At 40.0% G+C, this 18,177-nt stretch overlaps 1 protein-coding gene across 11 annotated transcripts in view; it reads left to right on the top strand.

Moving 5' to 3' along the window:
- Positions 1–18,177, top strand: part of DARS2 (aspartyl-tRNA synthetase 2, mitochondrial) — a 102,779-nt gene that overhangs the window by 53,663 nt on the left and 30,939 nt on the right. For 10 of the 11 annotated variants that reach the window (XM_033917005.1, XM_033917006.1, XM_033917007.1 and 7 more), the window contains 4 exons: positions 4,685–4,808; positions 9,936–9,982; positions 10,941–11,047; positions 12,365–12,434. In XM_033917005.1, the coding sequence (XP_033772896.1) occupies positions 4,685–4,808; positions 9,936–9,982; positions 10,941–11,047; positions 12,365–12,434 (348 nt within the window). The remainder of the gene's footprint in view (positions 1–4,684; positions 4,809–9,935; positions 9,983–10,940; positions 11,048–12,364; positions 12,435–18,177) is intronic. The other variant, XM_033917011.1, reaches the window with a different exon arrangement.

The raw sequence follows: 18,177 nt of genomic DNA, 5'->3' as shown, positions 1-18,177 counted from the left end.
CTAGGAAGGAGGGAGTAGACAGTAGTTGCGGGGATGGGGCGGGGACAGTGGTCACGGGGATGGGGCGGTGACGGGGACAAATTTTTTCCCCCTGTCATTCTCTACTACACACCATGCTCAAGTGGTGGATTTACAGAGGGAATGATAAGACTGGTATTGGATGCTTAGCAGCTGGACTGCAGTTTGGAATGGAAAGCAGCTTCAAAGAAGTGGGCTTTGAGTCTGGATTTGAATACTGCCAAGGACAGAGCTTGACGTACTGAGTCAGGCAATTTGTTCCAGGCATACAGTGCAGCCAAATAGAAGGGATGGAGTCTGGAGTTGACCATAGAGGAGAAGGGAACAGATAAGAGAGACTTGCCCGATGAGCAGAGTACCTGGCGCAGCGTATAGGGAGAGAGGAGAGATATTACTGAGGAGCTGTGAAGTGAATAGATTTGAACTGTATGCAGAAATGGATAGGAAGTTAATGAAGTAACTTCAGAAGAGGGGTTGTGTGGGCATAGCGACATTGGCAGACTATGAGGCGTGCAGCGGAGTTCTGAACAGAGTGAAGGGGAGAGAGATGGTTTAACAGAAGGCTAGTGAGAAGCAGGTTGCAGTAGTGTGATCATGTGATCGGGCCGAGTCACACACTTGTCCCCAGGCACCTTTGTTCTTCTGTCCTGCTTCAGTCAGGCTCTGTTAAAACCAACGCAACACGGTTAAACACACTTCATTAATACAGTCTAAACACGTAACCAGGTCCCTCCAGTGTGCTCTGTTCTTCTCCTCCAGGTTCTTCAGCAGGAAGAAGGGATATTGATAGTCTAAGAAAACATTTTTGTGCATGTGCCCACATGTTATCTCTGCTGCCCACACAGTAATGGCTTTGCTGAATGTTATGCCATGTTCTGTTGCTCCAGCTTCATGTCTTTGATTTGTGTTTTCTCTTAAATGCTGTGTTTTACCTCTATGGTGTAATATGGTACACACGCATAATGCATGTAATTTTAGTAATTATCTGCTAGTATTGTTATTCTTATATTTATTGTATTATTATATTCTGTAATATTGGTTTAAATTTATATTTCAGCTATGCTATACATTAAGTGCCATATTTCTTGATTTTATCTTTATGATTTGTGACTTTTATCCATTTTTTGTCTCAGTCTTTTGTGTGGTGTTACATACAAAACTTTTTTCTATTTTTAAGGTGAAGGGAAGCAAAGAGGTTAAAATGAGACATTGTAAAGTTAAATAATATATTAAAACTTGTGGCAAAAATGTCTAGTCTTTGTAGATTGGCTTACAGTGATAACCCAAGTTTCTAACCTTGGTTTATATTCGTGTCAACTAGTGCTGCCCAATTCACGATTCAAATCGATTCACCGATTCAAATCAGGTGAATTGATTCAATTTCCCCAAAAAATCGGCCTCCCGATTCAATGACTGACCCTTCCCCCGTACTTTCCAAAAGCAGGAGCTGCAGCGCTGCCTCTTGCTGGCCATCTGTGCCACTCCTGCTTGAGGGGGAAGAGTCAGTAAGAATGCCCCCCCCAGCTTCTCCGCTCTTACCTCCTTAAGGCAGCTTGCAGGCTCGTTGGTGTTATAGCGATCCCTGCAGCTGCCCGTCGTCCTCAGCAGCACGTCTCTCTGCTACGTCCTGACCCTGCTCTGACGTCAGGGACAGGATCGCAGCAGAGAGAACGTGCTGCTGAGGACAACGGGCAGCTGCAGGGATCGCTATAACGCCAACGAGCCTGCAAGCTGCTGTGTTAACCTAAAAGTAAGAGTGGGGGAAGCTGGGGGAGGATACAGGTTTGCGGGGGGAGCAGGCATTCGTGGCGGGGAGCAGGCCAAAGAGTGCCTTCGCAGCAGGAGGGCAGGCCATTGGGGGGAGCAGTCCGAAGAGTGCCTTCACGGAAGGAGGGCAGGCCATTGCAGGGGGGGGCAGGTCTTCACAGCGGGGAGCAGGCCAAAGAGTGCCTTCACAGCATGGGGGCAGGCTTGTGCAGTGGGAAGAGGAGGAAGAGTTCCTTTGCGGTGGGGAGGCAGGCCTGTGCATAGGGAGGAGGAGGAGGAAAAGGGGAAGGAAAGCAAAGGAGAGGTGCTGGACTAAAGGAGAGAGGAAGAAGAAATACAAGACCACAAGGGGAAGGGTACAAGAGGGACAGATACTGCTCCAAAGTAGGTGGGCAGGGTGCAGGATGGCAGGAGAGATAGGAGAAAGCCTGTACCTGGGGAAGGGGATACAAGAGGTAAGGAAGAGAGAAAGAAGAAGCTGGATATAGGGAGAGATAAGATGCTGGACATGGAGGGAGTATAGGAACAGCTAGTTGTTCGGGCCAGGAGGGAGCCCAAACCCTCCTGGCCACGGCGACCCCCTACCCCCCACCCCGCACTACATTACGGGCAGGAGGGATCCCAGGCCCTCCTGCCCTCGACGCAAACCCCCCTCCCCCGAACGACCGTCCCCCCCTCAAGAACCTCCGACCGTCCCCCCAGCTGACCCGCGACCCCCCTGGCCGACCCCCACGACACCCCAACCCCCCTTCCCCGTACTTTTGTGTAGTTGGTCGGAGAGACGGGAGCCAAACCCGCCTGTCCAGCAGGCAGCCAACGACGGAATGAGGCCGGATTGGCCCATCCGTCCCAAAGCTCCGCCTACTGGTGGGGACTAAGGCGCCTGGGCCAATCAGAATAGGCCCGGGAGCCTTAGGTCCCTCCTGGGGGCGGGGCCTTGGGCCCATGTGCCTCAGGCCCCGCCCCCAGGTGTGACCTAAGGCTCCCGGGCCTAAAATGGCAGGGTAATAAAATCCTTGAGTCAGTAATCTGAGGAGGAGACTGCTTTACAGCTCTTTTCTACTTCTTTGGCAACATAAGCTGGCAGTGTATTTTTCATTGTTTGGAAAAAGTAGCCATATTTCTCTTTAGATGTTAGAGGCAATGGCTCAGATTCTCTAAATGGCACCAGTTTTTTAGGTGCCCAAGCTCAGTGAAAAACACCATTTTAAACTGATTTTCAAGGTGCCTAAAATATTGGCGCCGGAATCGCACCTCTGTAGGTGCTTTACGGTGCCAAACATCACTGTGGGCGTGGCTAATGTCGGAACCGGCATTAGGCGCCATCAAAGTGCCTACAGATGCACGATTCACATCAAACGTAGGTGCTAGAAATGTAAGCCTGGAAAACCCTGGTTTACATTTCTGGTGCCTACCTTTGCTGGAGGCGTGATTCTTTAACCGCTGCCGTCGTGTGATTGACATCCCACTTTTAAGGCAGCTGCCAACAACGGTGCCGCTTAAAAAATCCAGACCAATGTGTTTTCGCCTTCATCCAAACGATCCACCTCTTTGCATCAACATTTCATCTCGGCTCAGTTTGCTCCATTAGTCCTCCTTTGTTTGTTTCCCATTGCTCAATTTCTGTCACTCCCTTACACATCTCCCTCGTTATTCGCGGGGGATAGGGCCAGAGCCGGACTGCGAATAGGGAAATACCGCGAATATCCGGCTCTGTCCCACCCTCACCTCCCTCCCGCCTTCCCACGGCATCCCGGCCTTACCTGGTGGTCTAGTGGGCTTTCGGGGCAGGAGCGATCTTCTTATGCTCCTGCCCCGTGCAGCTCGCCAATAGGAAATGGCTGTGGGGATTTCCCGTAGTCTCTCGAGACTATGACGGGAACTCCCCACAGCCATTTCCTATTGGCGATCTACATGGGGCAGGAGCGTAGGAAGATCGCTCCTGCCCCGAAAGCCCGCTAGACCACCAGGTAAGGCCGGGATGCCGGGGGGAAGGCAAAAATATGGGTTTGTTTTTTTCCCCCTCCCCCCCAAAAATCGCAATTATGTGAAATCGCAAGTGCGGAAACCGCGAATGGGGAGGGGGAAGTGTATTTGTTTCACTCATGCTATTCTGTTATTTTTAAGTAAGTACCCAAAATTAATTAGCCTCAAGAATTCAACAAATGTAGTAGCAGTTTATTTGATTTTTCCCTGCCAGTAAGAAGACTGATACATTAAACCAGCAGAATTTCAGCAGGATCTAGCTCAGAATTTGAGCACTTTCTTAATGCCAGAGTGAAAATTTCCACCAGAACATTTAGATATTTAAAAAATGGGTGGCCCTGAATGGGGCGTTTGATTGCTGGAGAAAATTTTTTTGTCTTAGTCAGCTAACTTAGCTGGCCCAGAATAATCACTGCAGTGGCAGGCTTAAATCCACCGAAACCTAGTCAACTAAGTGAGATGCTCTGCAAGAGCTGGAAATAGACCACAAAGTGCTGCTCTTAGCTGACACTAGTTTGAGTTACAATGGAAGGGATCTGATTTAATAATAATGGCCTCCTGTTCTAAGATCTTTAGGGCAGGAAGTGCCTTTCTCGTTGGTCATTATTGCTGAGATAATATACAAATTAGTTTATTAAGAGCTATCAAGATAGTATTTATCATAGAGTCTCTTACCTTGCTTCCTTCTCTTTAAATGCTGGAGAGGGGATGGCAGGTCGCAGGGTAATTTCAGTTTTTTGCAGCACTGGTCCTGTGCTGGCTATCATCTGAGATGAGAAAACACCAGGCAAACCAGCAGTGTTCTAATGTAGGCTTTATTTTATCAACAAAGAATTGATTCACTTGACTCAACACAAATCGTGTTTTAGCTAAAGAGCCTGCCACTTTCTAATTGGGTGTCATGTCTGTGTAGAAGCTCGAAATGCTTCGCATGCAGTATCGTTACCTGGATCTGCGTAGTGGCCCGCTGCAGTCGAACCTGAGGCTGAGATCAGAGATTGTGATGAAGATGAGGGAGTATCTCTGCAACCTGCATGGTAAGAAGGCAGTCGAGCCACTGGCTTCATTCTTCTATTTGTCAAAGGTCATTGTAGCACAGTGGGGTTTCTCTTCAGGTGAATTGCAGGGTCTTTGAGATATTCAGCCAGTACTTGGGAGATGCAGGGCATTCATAATAAGTAAACTAAAAATGACAGCAAAAGTCCATTCAGAGCTGTTTAATAAGGGCCTGGGCAAAAAACAATGCTCAATTATACAATAAGTATGGGAGAGTGTGGTGCAGTGGTTAAAGCTACAGCCTCAGCACCCTGAGTTTGTGGATTCAAACCCACTCTGCTCCTTGTGACCCTGGGCAAGTCACTTAATCCCCCCATTGCCTCAGGTACATTAGATAGATTGTGAGCCCGCCAGGACAGAAAGGGAAAAATGCTTAAAGTACCTGAGCTCCACTGGAAAATTTAATAATTAAATAAACAGCATATACCAAGGCGCCCTCTGCACCTAACAATGCTTACCTGAAAAGTAGGCATGGTTAGGGGGCAGAGAATAGGTATTGCAGCCTCCTGTCACTGCTGTCAGGGCCCTGCTAGCTTTTTTTTTTTTCTTCTCTCTTTTTTTATTTTTAATAGGACGCAAAATATCAGGCCTATTAAAAAGAAAAGAAAAAAAAGCCTTCCCTGTGCCGAACACCTCCCCATGCGCGCCCAAATCGGCACACATACCCCAACCGGCATGGCCCACCTTCTCCCCGTACTGTTAAAACTTTTGGGAGCAGGGTGGAGGAGCTTAAGCAAGATGGCGCCTTGAAGTCTCCGCAGTAACGCCATTGTGCTAACAATTGGAATATGGTGAAAAGGAAGTCTAAGATCCAGGTGTTTCCGTCTGGACCCGGGTCAGGGAATTTACCTGGCCCGATGGATCGTTTTGTGGAGCATGGATCCTTGTCAGTACAGGAGGAAAATGCTTCGGCGGGAGGAGAGATCCAGACGGAGGATTTCCAGACCTCATTTGAAGCTATCAGCTTCTCTCCTGAAGTTTGAAGTCCTCCGACGCAGCTGCAATTGCACTCGTCACCTGACCAGTCGTCGAGGAGCGAGAGTGAAGAGTCTTTGCTTGGTGGTAGTGGCTGACAGAAGGATTCCGCGGCCCCAGCAGAGCCTCTATTACTATCTATTGAATCAGAGAGGAACGGCTCAACATCGGGGGTTGATGGGAAAGAAAAACTACCTGCTATTCCTACAAACTTGAACTCTGTGAGTAGAGAACCTTCGGGCTCACAAGCTCCATTAACTTTGTTACCGAAACCGGCTGTAGTTAACCTGGATACTATTTGTGACACCATAGGAGCGTTATAGCTGACATTAGGTAACCAAATACAACAAATTTCTTCCCAATGTAAAGAAATACTGACTGATTCGAGTGAAAGAAAAGAAAAGATTAAAGTATTGGAAAATAAAGTCAGTGAACAAAATAATCGTTTAGAAACAGTAGAGGCCAAGGACATACTTGGATTAAAGACAGCGGGAATATTCACTATAAATTAGAGACTATGGAAAATATTGTCAGACGACATAATTTAAGGATAATAAACTTTCCTAAAATGATATCTATACCAGCAATTGACATGTTTAAGAGATATTTATCTGAAGTGTTAAAAGTTCCAGAAACCTCATATCCACCGATCTCAAAAATATATTATATCCCTTCGGGGAAGAAGAAAAGTACCCCAGCCCAGCAAGGTCTATCAGCAGACAGTCTGGACTTAACAAATTTCCTTGAAAGATCGGAGATTGAGGCAGTTGTTCCAGCAACATTGTTAATTCAACTGGTACTGGACTCTTGACAGGGAATGGCTACTGAAATTTTTGTTCAAGTATCAGAAAGTTCTATTTTTAAATCAAAAAATTTGTATGTACCCTGACGTAGCTAGGGCTACCCAAAAGAAGAGAAGACAATTTTTATTGTTACGTCCTCAAGTACTACAGTTGGGTGCTAAGTGTTTTCTATGATACCCCTGTAAATGTTTAATTATATTTCAGGATGTAAGATATGTATTTTTGGAACCTACACAATTGTCTAAATTTGGCTCTGGAAAAGCGGTGGTATCCTCAAATACTCCCCTCAATGTTCAACTGAGTACTTCAAAGTAATTAAGAAGGATCCACGATAGGCACCGTTTTCTTTTTTTTCCTTAATAGTAATCATATGAAAAGTAAATCCGTTTTATTTTAGCACTCCCCCAATTTGTGGACTAATTAGCAAGGTGATAATTGGAAGATATTTCCTGTTTATTTTTTCTTCTTTGGAAAATATTTGTACCTTGCTGTTTTCTGAATGATATGCATATTTCATCATGTAAAATTTAAATTTCAATAAAAATATAAAATATAAAAAAACCCAAAACTGTTGGGAGCAGGAGGGGTACCCAGTACCTCCTGCTCCGCAGGCCTTCGCACCTCCCGACCGGCCCACTGCTGCACCACCTCGGCCGGCCCAGCCCGACACCTACCCCTGTACCTAAAAAGTTGGGAGCAGGAGGGGTGCTCAGTCCCTCCTTCTTTCTCCTTAGGCCTCCAGCGAAGTCTTCAGGGAGCAGGAGGAACCGCAAAGTCCTCCTGCTCCTGTCCCTCCTCGATGACGCACTGCTAATGTGGGCCTTAGGCCCCACCCCGTTGCATCATGTGAAGCACAGGGAGGAGCCTAAGGCCCTGATTGGCTCAGGCTCCTCCCTTGGGAGGGGCCTGGGTTGCTTGAGCCATCAAGGACTTTCTTAGGGCTGAGCCTAAGGAAGTCCCTGATTGGTCAAAGCAATAGCCAATCAGGGACGTCCTAAGGCTCAGCCCTAAGGAAGTCCCTGATTGGCTCAGGTGTTCCAGGCCCCTCCCAAGGGAGGATCCTGAGCCAATCAGGGCCTTAGGCTCCTCTCCGTGTATCACATGATGCAGCGGGGCCTGAGGTCCACATTAGCAGTGTATCATCGAGGAGGGGTAGGAGCAGGAGGACTTTGCGGTTCCTCCTGCTTTCCGAAGACTTCTCCGGAGGCCTAAGAAGCAGGAGGGACTGAGCACCCCTCCTGCTCCCAACTTTTAGATATAGGGGGAGTTGGTGGGCTGGGCCAGTCGGGAGGTGCGGTAGGCTGGTTGGGGGGTGGTGCAGTGGGCTGGGCGCATTCGTTTGTTGGCAGAAGGGAGTTGGCATCCCTCGTCATTCTTGCCAGTAGCATCGGGTGGTATGGTTGGGGTGTCGGGGGCGCAGTAGGGGAGGCTGTTTTTTCATTTCAGCCATTTCTTGACAGGTCTGCCTATCTTTTCATTTTTTTTTTATGGGGCAGATATTTTGCGTGTGTAACACACGCAAAATATTTATGCCATTGAAAAAAAAAATGAATAAAAAAGACAGACGGGCCTGTCAAAAAAACTGCAGACCTGTCGGTAACTCAGTTACCGACAGGTCTGCAGCAGTCGGGTTTGCCAATAGTAAAACCCGATTCAAAATAGCCAAGCAATTGTTAGTGAATCAATCGCTTGGCTATTTTGCATGGGGTTTTACTAATTTGCATGGGAGGATCGGGATCAGATCGCTACATGGAAGGAAATCGCATCGTAAAGGGCTCGCAAACCAATCGGTACACGATCGGTTTGCTTAGTGAATCTAGCCCAATGTATCTCTAGGGACACCTAGAGACTTATAGTCTCTTATTGAGACTTATAGAGACGTATTGAGACTCTATTGAGACTTATAGAGACTTATTGTATCTCTAGGGACACCTAGTGTGACTATAAGTGGTACCCAGGGGTTGATTGACAGCTACACAGAACAGTGCTTACAAGTTAGGGGCCGTTTTTAGAATCAGGCTTACTGTGAGCATACGTCTGTGGGACCCAAGAAGCGTATTTACTTTAGAGGTAATAATTAAACTACCTGCATTGGTATACATCCTGTGGGCACTATTCACTTCCGGTAGGTGATTTGAACTAATAATTGGGATAATTTTGGTGTAATTATTGCCCCTAGAAAAAGTAACTTCAGAAACCATACCTACTTTCTCTGTCAATACTTTTTCTGGTAATTTGAAAATCCACAGCTACATTTGTTGTTGCTTCCCTTGATCTAACTCCGCCTGCAGGGAAAAGTATGCACATCACTGAATAATATGTGAAATTTACTTGTATTTGGTGTGGACTCAGTAAAATGCCAACTTACCTCTTAAGAATGCTATGAAAGATGTTCTCGGTAGCTTTATTACAGGTACGTTTCATTTGGAGGAAAGGCGGGAGAGGGGAGATATGATAGAGACGTTTAAATACCTACATAATGTAAACGCACTTGAGTTGAGTCTCTTTCATTTAAAAGGAAACTCTGCAATGAGAGGGCATAGGATGGAGTTAAGAGGTGGCAGGCTCCGGAGTAATCTAAGGAATACTTTTTTTGCAAAAAGGGTGGTCGATGCATGGAAGTCTCCCAGAAGAGTTGGTGGAGACAGAGACTGTGTCTGAATTCAAGAAAGCATGGGATAGGCGTGTGGGATCTCTTGGAGAGAGAAAGAGATAATGGTTACTGCGGATGGACAAACTGGATGGGCCATTTGGCTTTTATCTGCCATCATGTTTCTATGTTTCTACTAATGACTTCATTTAAATCATTTAGATTGATCATTTTGTTTAGAAAAAATTGAAAATATAAATGGGTAACCAGTGAGGACTGCCAACACTAACGGCCTCTTTTACAAAGCTGCGCTAGTGGCCCCGAAGCCCATAGAGATTTAAAGGGCTTCAGAGCCATTGCCGTGCGGCTTTGTAAAAGAGGCCGTAAATGGAAGATAGTAGCTAGAAGAATATAGTGAAAAGGCTGCTTGGAGTGCATTAAAAATGTGACTTTGATCCACTCCTTAAGTTCAGTAGAACACAATTCTTAATCTCATTGTTGAAGCAGAAAAGCTGATGTACAAATCTCCCCAACCTGGGAATCGAGGGAAACCTGCTGTAGAAATCCGCCATTGCCCCCATTTCCTCATCTTTCTGGTCAAAGCAGAGAAAGCACACTATTAGTTCAAAAGCATTTCTCCCAAGTTTGCTTTTACTGGCATTCCCTGAAGAGAAGCAACATGGTTGGGGCTCCTGTTGGACTGCTTTTAAGTTCTGCCCCACTGTTTCCCTTTGTTTCAGGATTTGTGGATGTGGAAACACCAACACTGTTTAAGAGAACTCCAGGGGTATGTGTGCTGAGTCCATATTACTCTGTCTCAGCCTTATCTCCATTCACTTTCTGTATTTGTTATTTAGAAGTGTGTGTTTTCCAAATAATTTAAACTAGTAAATAGCTACTAAATATTGATGAGCGTACTGGGGAAAAGTTGGCAAGAGAAGGGAGGGCCCATTACCTAACTGTTTTTTACCGATTTCTGTAGTGCACCTTATTTTCTGCATGTATTCCTCATACCCAGTGGCCTCCTGGAGTCTGACATGTGAAACGTTTAGCCATCAGCTCCTCAGTCCTGAGTAAATGAGCTGACATTGAAGTCCAGAGAAATGAATTGAGAGTGGGGTTCTGGAAAGTGTGACCTGGATGATCCCTGGACACCTTTCTTACCTGTACTGTAACCCTCTAGCAGTGCATGGAGGCTCTAGCTATAAGTTTATGGGCATCTCCTCTCAGTTGCTGAGGGAGTTGTGCTCTCCGCTAAACTCTCCAAGCAGACTCTTCCTTGCCGTGGCCTTGCTCCAGGGCTATGGGAGGGGGTGCAGCACGCCTCCTCTTTGAGGTACAACAGGCAACACAAATGCTAAAATGTGTTTCTGAAGTGCCATCTTTGATAGTGGTATATACAGAACATAACATAACATAAAACTCACTTGTATACCACAAATACCATTAAGTTCTATGTGGTTCACAAAGGCTAGTAATACAAATGAATAGACATCCGATTTCTAACTTCCAGAGTTTTCCCTGAAAAGATACGTTTTTAAGGCACTTCGAAATTGTTGATATGAAGTTGATATAAGTTAAATCCCTAGTCCATGAGGCTGCTCCTGTATTGCAATATGTTGCTTTCTCTCACCTCTCTTTCTTTTTTTTCCTCTTCTTGTCTCCACGGCTCATTTCTCTTTTTCTTTTCTTTCCTTTTATTGTTCCCCTATCTTCTTCTTTTTCTATTGGACTGAATGTACTAGGGTGCAAAGGAGTTTGTGGTGCCCTCTAAGGAGCCTGGGAAGTTTTACTCCCTACCACAGAGTCCACAGCAGTTTAAGCAGCTCTTGATGGTTGGGGGCCTGGACAGGTAAGTGGTCCCTCAATTTATTTCTTTTTGGTTCTTTTAGAGCACAGGTGTCAAAGTCGGTCCTCGAGGGCCGGAATCCAGTCGGGTTTTCAGGATTTCCCCAATGAATATGCATGAGATCTATGTGCATGCACTGCTTTCAATGCATATTCATTGGGGAAATCCTGAAAACCCGACTGGATTACGGCCCTCGAGGAGGGACTTTGACACCCCTGTTTTAGAGGGTGGGAGGGGAAAATTCATTTTCATTCCCAGCAGTCTCTGCCAGTCTTTCCTCTCGCCCAAGTAGACAGTCTGGATGGGACTCATGATCTTTGCTTTTCTTGAGGTTGGAGGGTTATCGGCTCAAAGACAAAATCCCTAGTTTTACTGGTTAACTGATATACTGGTAGAATTGCATTCTCTCCCTTCCCAGGCCTTGGCACATTACCTCCACAGCATGCCCAGGTTCAACTGCCTTGTTAGATGGCATCGAGACCCAGAACCACTTTCTGATGGACAAATCACTGCAGTCTGTCCTTCAGTCTAACCTGTTCTTGATGGTTGTGGACCTGGACAAAAAAAATCTCCATTCCAATTACATATCACAAAGATTAACATCATTTTCCTAAAATAACGAAATGGTTCAACATTGTTAGACAATTTTAATAAAAATGATTTGCAAAAGATGTTTTTGTTCTTTCACGATTAAGGGAACCCTCACAGCAAACACAGCAGAGAATTTAATAGACTTTGAAGTATGTCTCCAGGGTCACGATCCTAATAAGATTAAAACAATTTGAAAGTATCAGGGAGGAAGTAAAGGGAATCAGTGGAGAGGCAGGGAAAAATGGTGTTTAAAAGAGGACATGCTGTAGAGCCAGTGGTGTGCCTGAGGGGGTCTTTTAGTAAAGGTTAGTGCAAGTTATTCTTTGGGCCTTGCTGCAGATAACTTGCCCTATCTTTAGTAAGAAAAAAAATCCTGTTTGTTAATGAACTGTTCAGATATATTGGATGGGGGGGGAGAAGGAGAGGGGGAATTGAGGAAATAATATGAGCAAGGGGTGAAGAGGTCTAAGGAATTGTGGAAAGGTTTGTGGAGTATTTGAGATTTGTACTTGTTTTGATATTGTTACTTGGAAAATATTAATAAAAATTGTATAAAAACATCAATTTAGATGTGTTCTTTAGTGTAAGGTTTAGAATAGTCTTCTCGGTTGTCTCTTAGAAACAAGGAAGTTCTGTGGATTTTAAAGTGGTCTGTTTTGTGATTTGTGTTGGTGTTAAACTGTTCACAGAGAGACATAGATTTTTAGTTCAATATGATTTCTGTTTCAGGTACTTCCAGGTTGCCCGCTGCTATCGGGATGAAGGTTCAAAGCCAGATAGGCAGCCCGAATTCACCCAGGTAACCAATTCCCATTTGGTCACAGTCTTATTAATGACTGGTTCATCGAGGTCTTTTTCCAAGGACAAAGAATGGGAAAAAGCCTTTAGTACATTTGGGCCCTTAGGTTCCCATGCTCTTACTAACCCTCCCTTCACAAGGAGATGACTAGGTCTTGAATCTTCACTATAACACAAATGGTAGCATAACTTCGCCACCATTAGAATACCCTTATGTATTGAACACTTTTAGCCAGTTTCAAGGATCCTCAGCGGCACCACTTGGAGCTCAATAACCTTTCATAGCTCCAAGCTTTATGTGTCTACTCGTCATCGGGTCCAGTTATTTTTTATTTTATTTTTTTTTAATTTTATTTATTGAATTTTTCAATTTTTACAATAGTTGAAATTCAAGTGATATAATTAATTACTATATATCATTGTATCTATCATTAATACAACTTAATTTATAAACAGTATATATTATATATAATCAAAAGTTATACATCCCTCCCCTTTTTCCAATTAATGATTCTAAAAATTATACATATCCCACCCCTTTTCTATATAAGTATTATAATTGTGCTAAGAAATCTAATCATTAGAATAATTAGTCAATGGTTGCCAAATTTTATTGAAATTATGAATGTTCCTGTGTTGCAATGCTATTACTTTTTCCATTTTGTATATATGACAGACAGAGTTCCACCAGAACGTATAATTTAATTTGGTATAGTCTTTCCAATTCTGAGTTATTTGTTGCATGGCGACTCCTGTCAATATTAATAGTAGTTTATTATTGTTTACTGAGATCGGACTCTGAGTTCTCATTGCAGTTCCAAATAATACAGTGTCATATGAGAGTCCTACATGATTTTCTAGTAATTTGTTAATTTGGGGCCAAATCATATTCCAAAAGGCATTTACACAGGGACAAAAAAAAATTAGATGATCTAACGTCCCTATTTCTAATTTACAATGCCAGCATCTATTGGATCTAGTATTATCTATCTTTTGCAAGCGCGTAGGGGTCCATAACACTCTATGTAATAAAAACATCCATGTTTGACTCATAGATGCTGACTTTGTAGATCTTAATCTCCAGGACCAAAATCGTGGCCATTGAGACGCAGAAATTGTCTGTCCAATCTCAATACTCCAAATATCCCTAAGACCAGTTTTCTTTTTTTTATTTAAAAATCCATATATCAATTTGTACCATTTTGCGGCTTGGTGACCCAAGAAATCCGCCTGGAAACATAAAACCTGCAGACTATATTGAGTATTAAGATTTTTCCATTCAGGGAACCCTACCTGAATGGCCTGCTTCAATTGCATCCATTTAAAATATTGTGATTTATTTAAGCCAAATTTATTTTGCAATTGTGAAAAACTAAGCAGTGAACCTTCTGAAATGACATCATTTAATGTTCGTATACCTGCACTTATCCATTGTTTCCAGACGATCTTAAATCCGCCAATTTTGATCCTGGAATTTACCCAAATAGATTGATTTAGTGATTTACAAATTGGATCTGGTGATAGGTTATTTATATATCTTAATGTTTTCCAAGTGTCTAATAATATTCTGTTTTCTTTGTATCTTCTAGGCATTGTTATACTAATTAAATGATCTAAATGTAATGGGAACAGGAGCCGCCATTCTAAATATAGCCAATCTGGTACATTCTCCATGAGATCTGGGAGGATCCAATACATACCCTGTCTTAGAATATAGGCTTGATGGTACCTATAAAAATTTGGAAAATTTACCCCTCCCTCCATAATTGGTCTTTGTAAAGATACTAAAGCAATTCTGGGTCTTTTCCCAAACCAAACAAATTTTGTAATAATATTGTTTAATTTTTTATAAAAGGACCCCTGAAAAAATATTGGTATCATACTCATTTGATAACAAACCACAGGCAATATCATCATTTTAATTGTTTGAATTCTTCCCCACCATGAAAGATGTAAAGGATTCCATTGTTCACACATTTCTGTAATTTTTTTCAATAAAAGTTTTTCATTTTCTTTGACTGTATCATCAATTGTATTTTTGATCATAATTCCTAAATATTTTAATCCTTCCTCTTTCCAAATAAATGAATATGAATCAAATAATCCTTTGGTGCAGTGAACATTAATTGGAAGAATTTCTGATTTACTCCAATTAATTTTATATCCAGAGAATTTTCCAAATTCCTCTAGAAGATTAAGTAAATTTGGAATAGTAATCCCCGGTTCTCTCAAATATAATAAGATATCATCTGCATATGCAGAAAGTTTATATTCCCAGTAAGAAAATGGGATTCCCCTTATCTCCTTAGTTTGATTAATTGCAATTAACAAGGGTTCTAGAACAATATCAAAAAGTAAGGGAGACAATGGACATCCTTGTCTAACTCCCCTTTGCAAATTAAATTTATCTGATAAATTGTTATTTATATATAATCTTGCACCAGGAGAGCTATACAATGTCTGAATCATTTTAATAAAACCGGGTCCTATTCCAAACCATTCTAGAGATTGATACATAAATTTCCATTCTACTCTATCAAATGCTTTTTCTGCATCTAAAGATAGCATAAAAGTTGGATCATTCATATTTTTTGCTAAATTTAAAGAGTGAAATGCTAATCTGGTGTTATGTGATGAGTGTCTTTTAGCAATAAATCCTGTTTGATGTACATCAATAATGAAAGGAAGAGCTTTTGCCAATCTTATTGCTAGTACTTTAGAAATTAATTTACCATCTACATTTAATAAGGAAATAGGCCTGTAATTTGAAACCAAGGTAGGATCTTTGTTTGGTTTTGGTAAGACAATAATTAATGAATCAGCCATAGTACCTGATATATTTCCATTATTCATTTGATATTGATACAATTTTAATAGATATGGTAAAATAATGTTTTGAAATGATTTATAAAATTCAACCGTATAACCATCACCACCCGGAGCGGATCCAACTCTAAGAGACTTCAATGCTGATTCTATTTCTTTTAAAGATATAGGTTCTTCTAAACTTCTTTTTATATGATCTGGAACATTTGGTCCAATAAATGAATTTAAAAATTTTTGTCCATCTTGTTCTTTATTTTCATAAGATTCAGAAGAATATAAATCTTTATAAAAATCAAGAAATTGTCTTAAAATGTCTTTATTGTTAGTGTGTGTATTACCTTGTATATCTTTAATTGCAATAATCTTGGTTTTTCTTTTTTTTTGCTTTAAGGAAATTTGCTAATAATTTTCCAGCTTTATTTGAATTTCCGTAAAATTGAACTTGTCTATTAAATAAATCTTTTCTCACAAATTGAGAAGAAATCTCATTATATTTAACTTTTAATTTTAATAAATCTTGTAATGTTTTATTTTCCCATTTTTCAATTAATTTATTTTCTAATAATTTAATTTGTTTTCCTAATTCAAGAAATTGTTTTTTATGTTGTTTATTAATATATGCTGAATATGAAATAATATTCCCTCTCATTGTTGCTTTAAAAGCGTCCCATAAAATCTCAGCATTAATATTATCTGAATCATTAATTTGAAAAAATTCTTGTATTTTTAATTTAAATTCTTCGAGAAAATTTGAATCCGCTAAAAAAGTATTATTAAATCTCCAAATTGAATTTAAATGTTCAATATCATAATTTTGAAGATTAATCCACACACCAGCATGATCCGAAATTATAATAGGATCTATAACTGCTTTTATCACACGCTGCGCTAGGTTATTAGAAACAAATATATAATCAATTCGTGAAAAGGATTTGTGGACCTGAGAACAAAAAGAAAATTCCTGATCATTAAAATGAAGAATACGCCATATATCTACTAAATCACAAGATTGAATCAAATTATCTAAGCCTAATGATTTCATAATTCTACTTGGTTTTTTATCCAAAATTGGATCCATTACAGCATTGAAATCTCCTGCTACTATTAAATTAGATGTAGCCAGTGGTAAAAGTAATTGTTGAATTTGTTTGAAAAACTCCATTTGATTCGTATTAGGAGCATATAAATTGAATAAATTCATGGTTGTATTTCCCAGATCCATTTCGACATGCACCCATCTACCTAAGGGGTCATAATTTATTAATTTGAAATTCGCATTGCATTTTTTGTTTATCAGAATAGCCACTCCAGCTTTTTTCTTTAAAGCCGGTGCAAATAAACATTTAGAAATCCAACCCACAGATAATTTTTTAGATTCAGTTTCAGAAAGATGGGTCTCTTGTATGAAGTAGATATCCGCATTTTGATTTTTAAGGAACGATAGTATTTTTTTTTTCTTAATAGGATGATTTAAACCATTGACATTCATAGAATAAATTTTTATATCCATCTTATTTATCATTAAATTTTAACCAATATTCTATGATAATATACATGATTAGATCTCAGCACAATTAATATATATTGCTTCCCATTCCCACCTTCTATTTTCCCTCCCGACCCTCCCACTATCAATGTTTGTCCTGGAACACACATTGGTCATGCAAAACCTAAATCCCCTCCCCCAGGCAACTAATCATTCATAAAAATATTCTCTAATTCAATACATTTCATATTTCTTTATCCACCTTATTATTCATTTAAACCTTCATTAAATCCCCTTGTATATTATAGTTCATATCAAATTTAATTTGATAAATCATATTAATCTTTTCAAGTCTTAGATATAAATAATATATTACCCCTTCAATATATTAAATATATTTCATACATAGTTCTAATTTCATATATTCAAATTAGATATATCTATTCCTATATATATAATATATATAATAATAAATATTTTAGTAAATCATTTTATATATTTGAAAATCATCATTTATAGTATCGTAATATGTATAGGTAAATATTTATATCAAAAAGATTTTATAATTAATACCTATGTTATAATAATTTCCCTTTCATTTAACCGAATCCAAAAAAATTTTTCCATTAATATTAGCAGTATTAAATATAGATGTAGTAATTCATATAAATTATAATTGGATAAATCATCTTAATATTTTCAAGTCTTAGATAAAAATAATATATTATCCCTACAATAAATTTAATATATGTAAAATATAACTCTAATTCCATATATCATATTGTAATAATAACATTTTTAAACATCATCATTTATAATAACCTAATATGTATAGGAATTAAATATCTATGTTATAATAATTTCCACACTCATTTAATCAAATCTAAAATAATTTTTTTTCAATTAATAATAGCAGTATTAATTCTATAATTCTATAATGCAATAATTCTATAATAGTATTCAATTCAATTATAATGTAAATTTATCATAACATCCAATATATTAATAATAATTGAATCAAAAATTATAAAAATTTTTTTTTTTAAATGGATGGAATAAAATCAAAAATTAATTTAAGTCATAAAATTCAATATATTGTAATAAAATTTGAATCAAAAATTGTCATTCTTATTTTATCTTGCATTTTCTATATCCTTTCTTCAGATGAAACTTCCATTTTATTCTGATTATATGTAGACATTAGTTCCTCTTCTTTTTTCTTTCTTTATTTCCATCTATTTCATTAGATAAATTTGCTTTATTCTGCTTTATTATGTAGACATTGGTTCTTCTTGTGTCAAAAATTCTTTCAGTTTAGCAGGATCTTGAAAATACAGTGGTGCCTCACACAACGAACTTAATTGGTTCCAGGAGCAAGTTTGTTATGCGAAACGTTCGTTATGTGAAACGCGTTTTCCCATAAGAATACATG

Source organism: Geotrypetes seraphini, chromosome 12 (assembly GCF_902459505.1).
Source record: "Geotrypetes seraphini chromosome 12, aGeoSer1.1, whole genome shotgun sequence".
Taxonomy (NCBI): domain Eukaryota; kingdom Metazoa; phylum Chordata; class Amphibia; order Gymnophiona; family Dermophiidae; genus Geotrypetes; species Geotrypetes seraphini.
The sequence above is the reverse complement of the archived record's forward strand: the minus strand, read 5'-3'. Positions and strand labels throughout refer to the sequence as shown.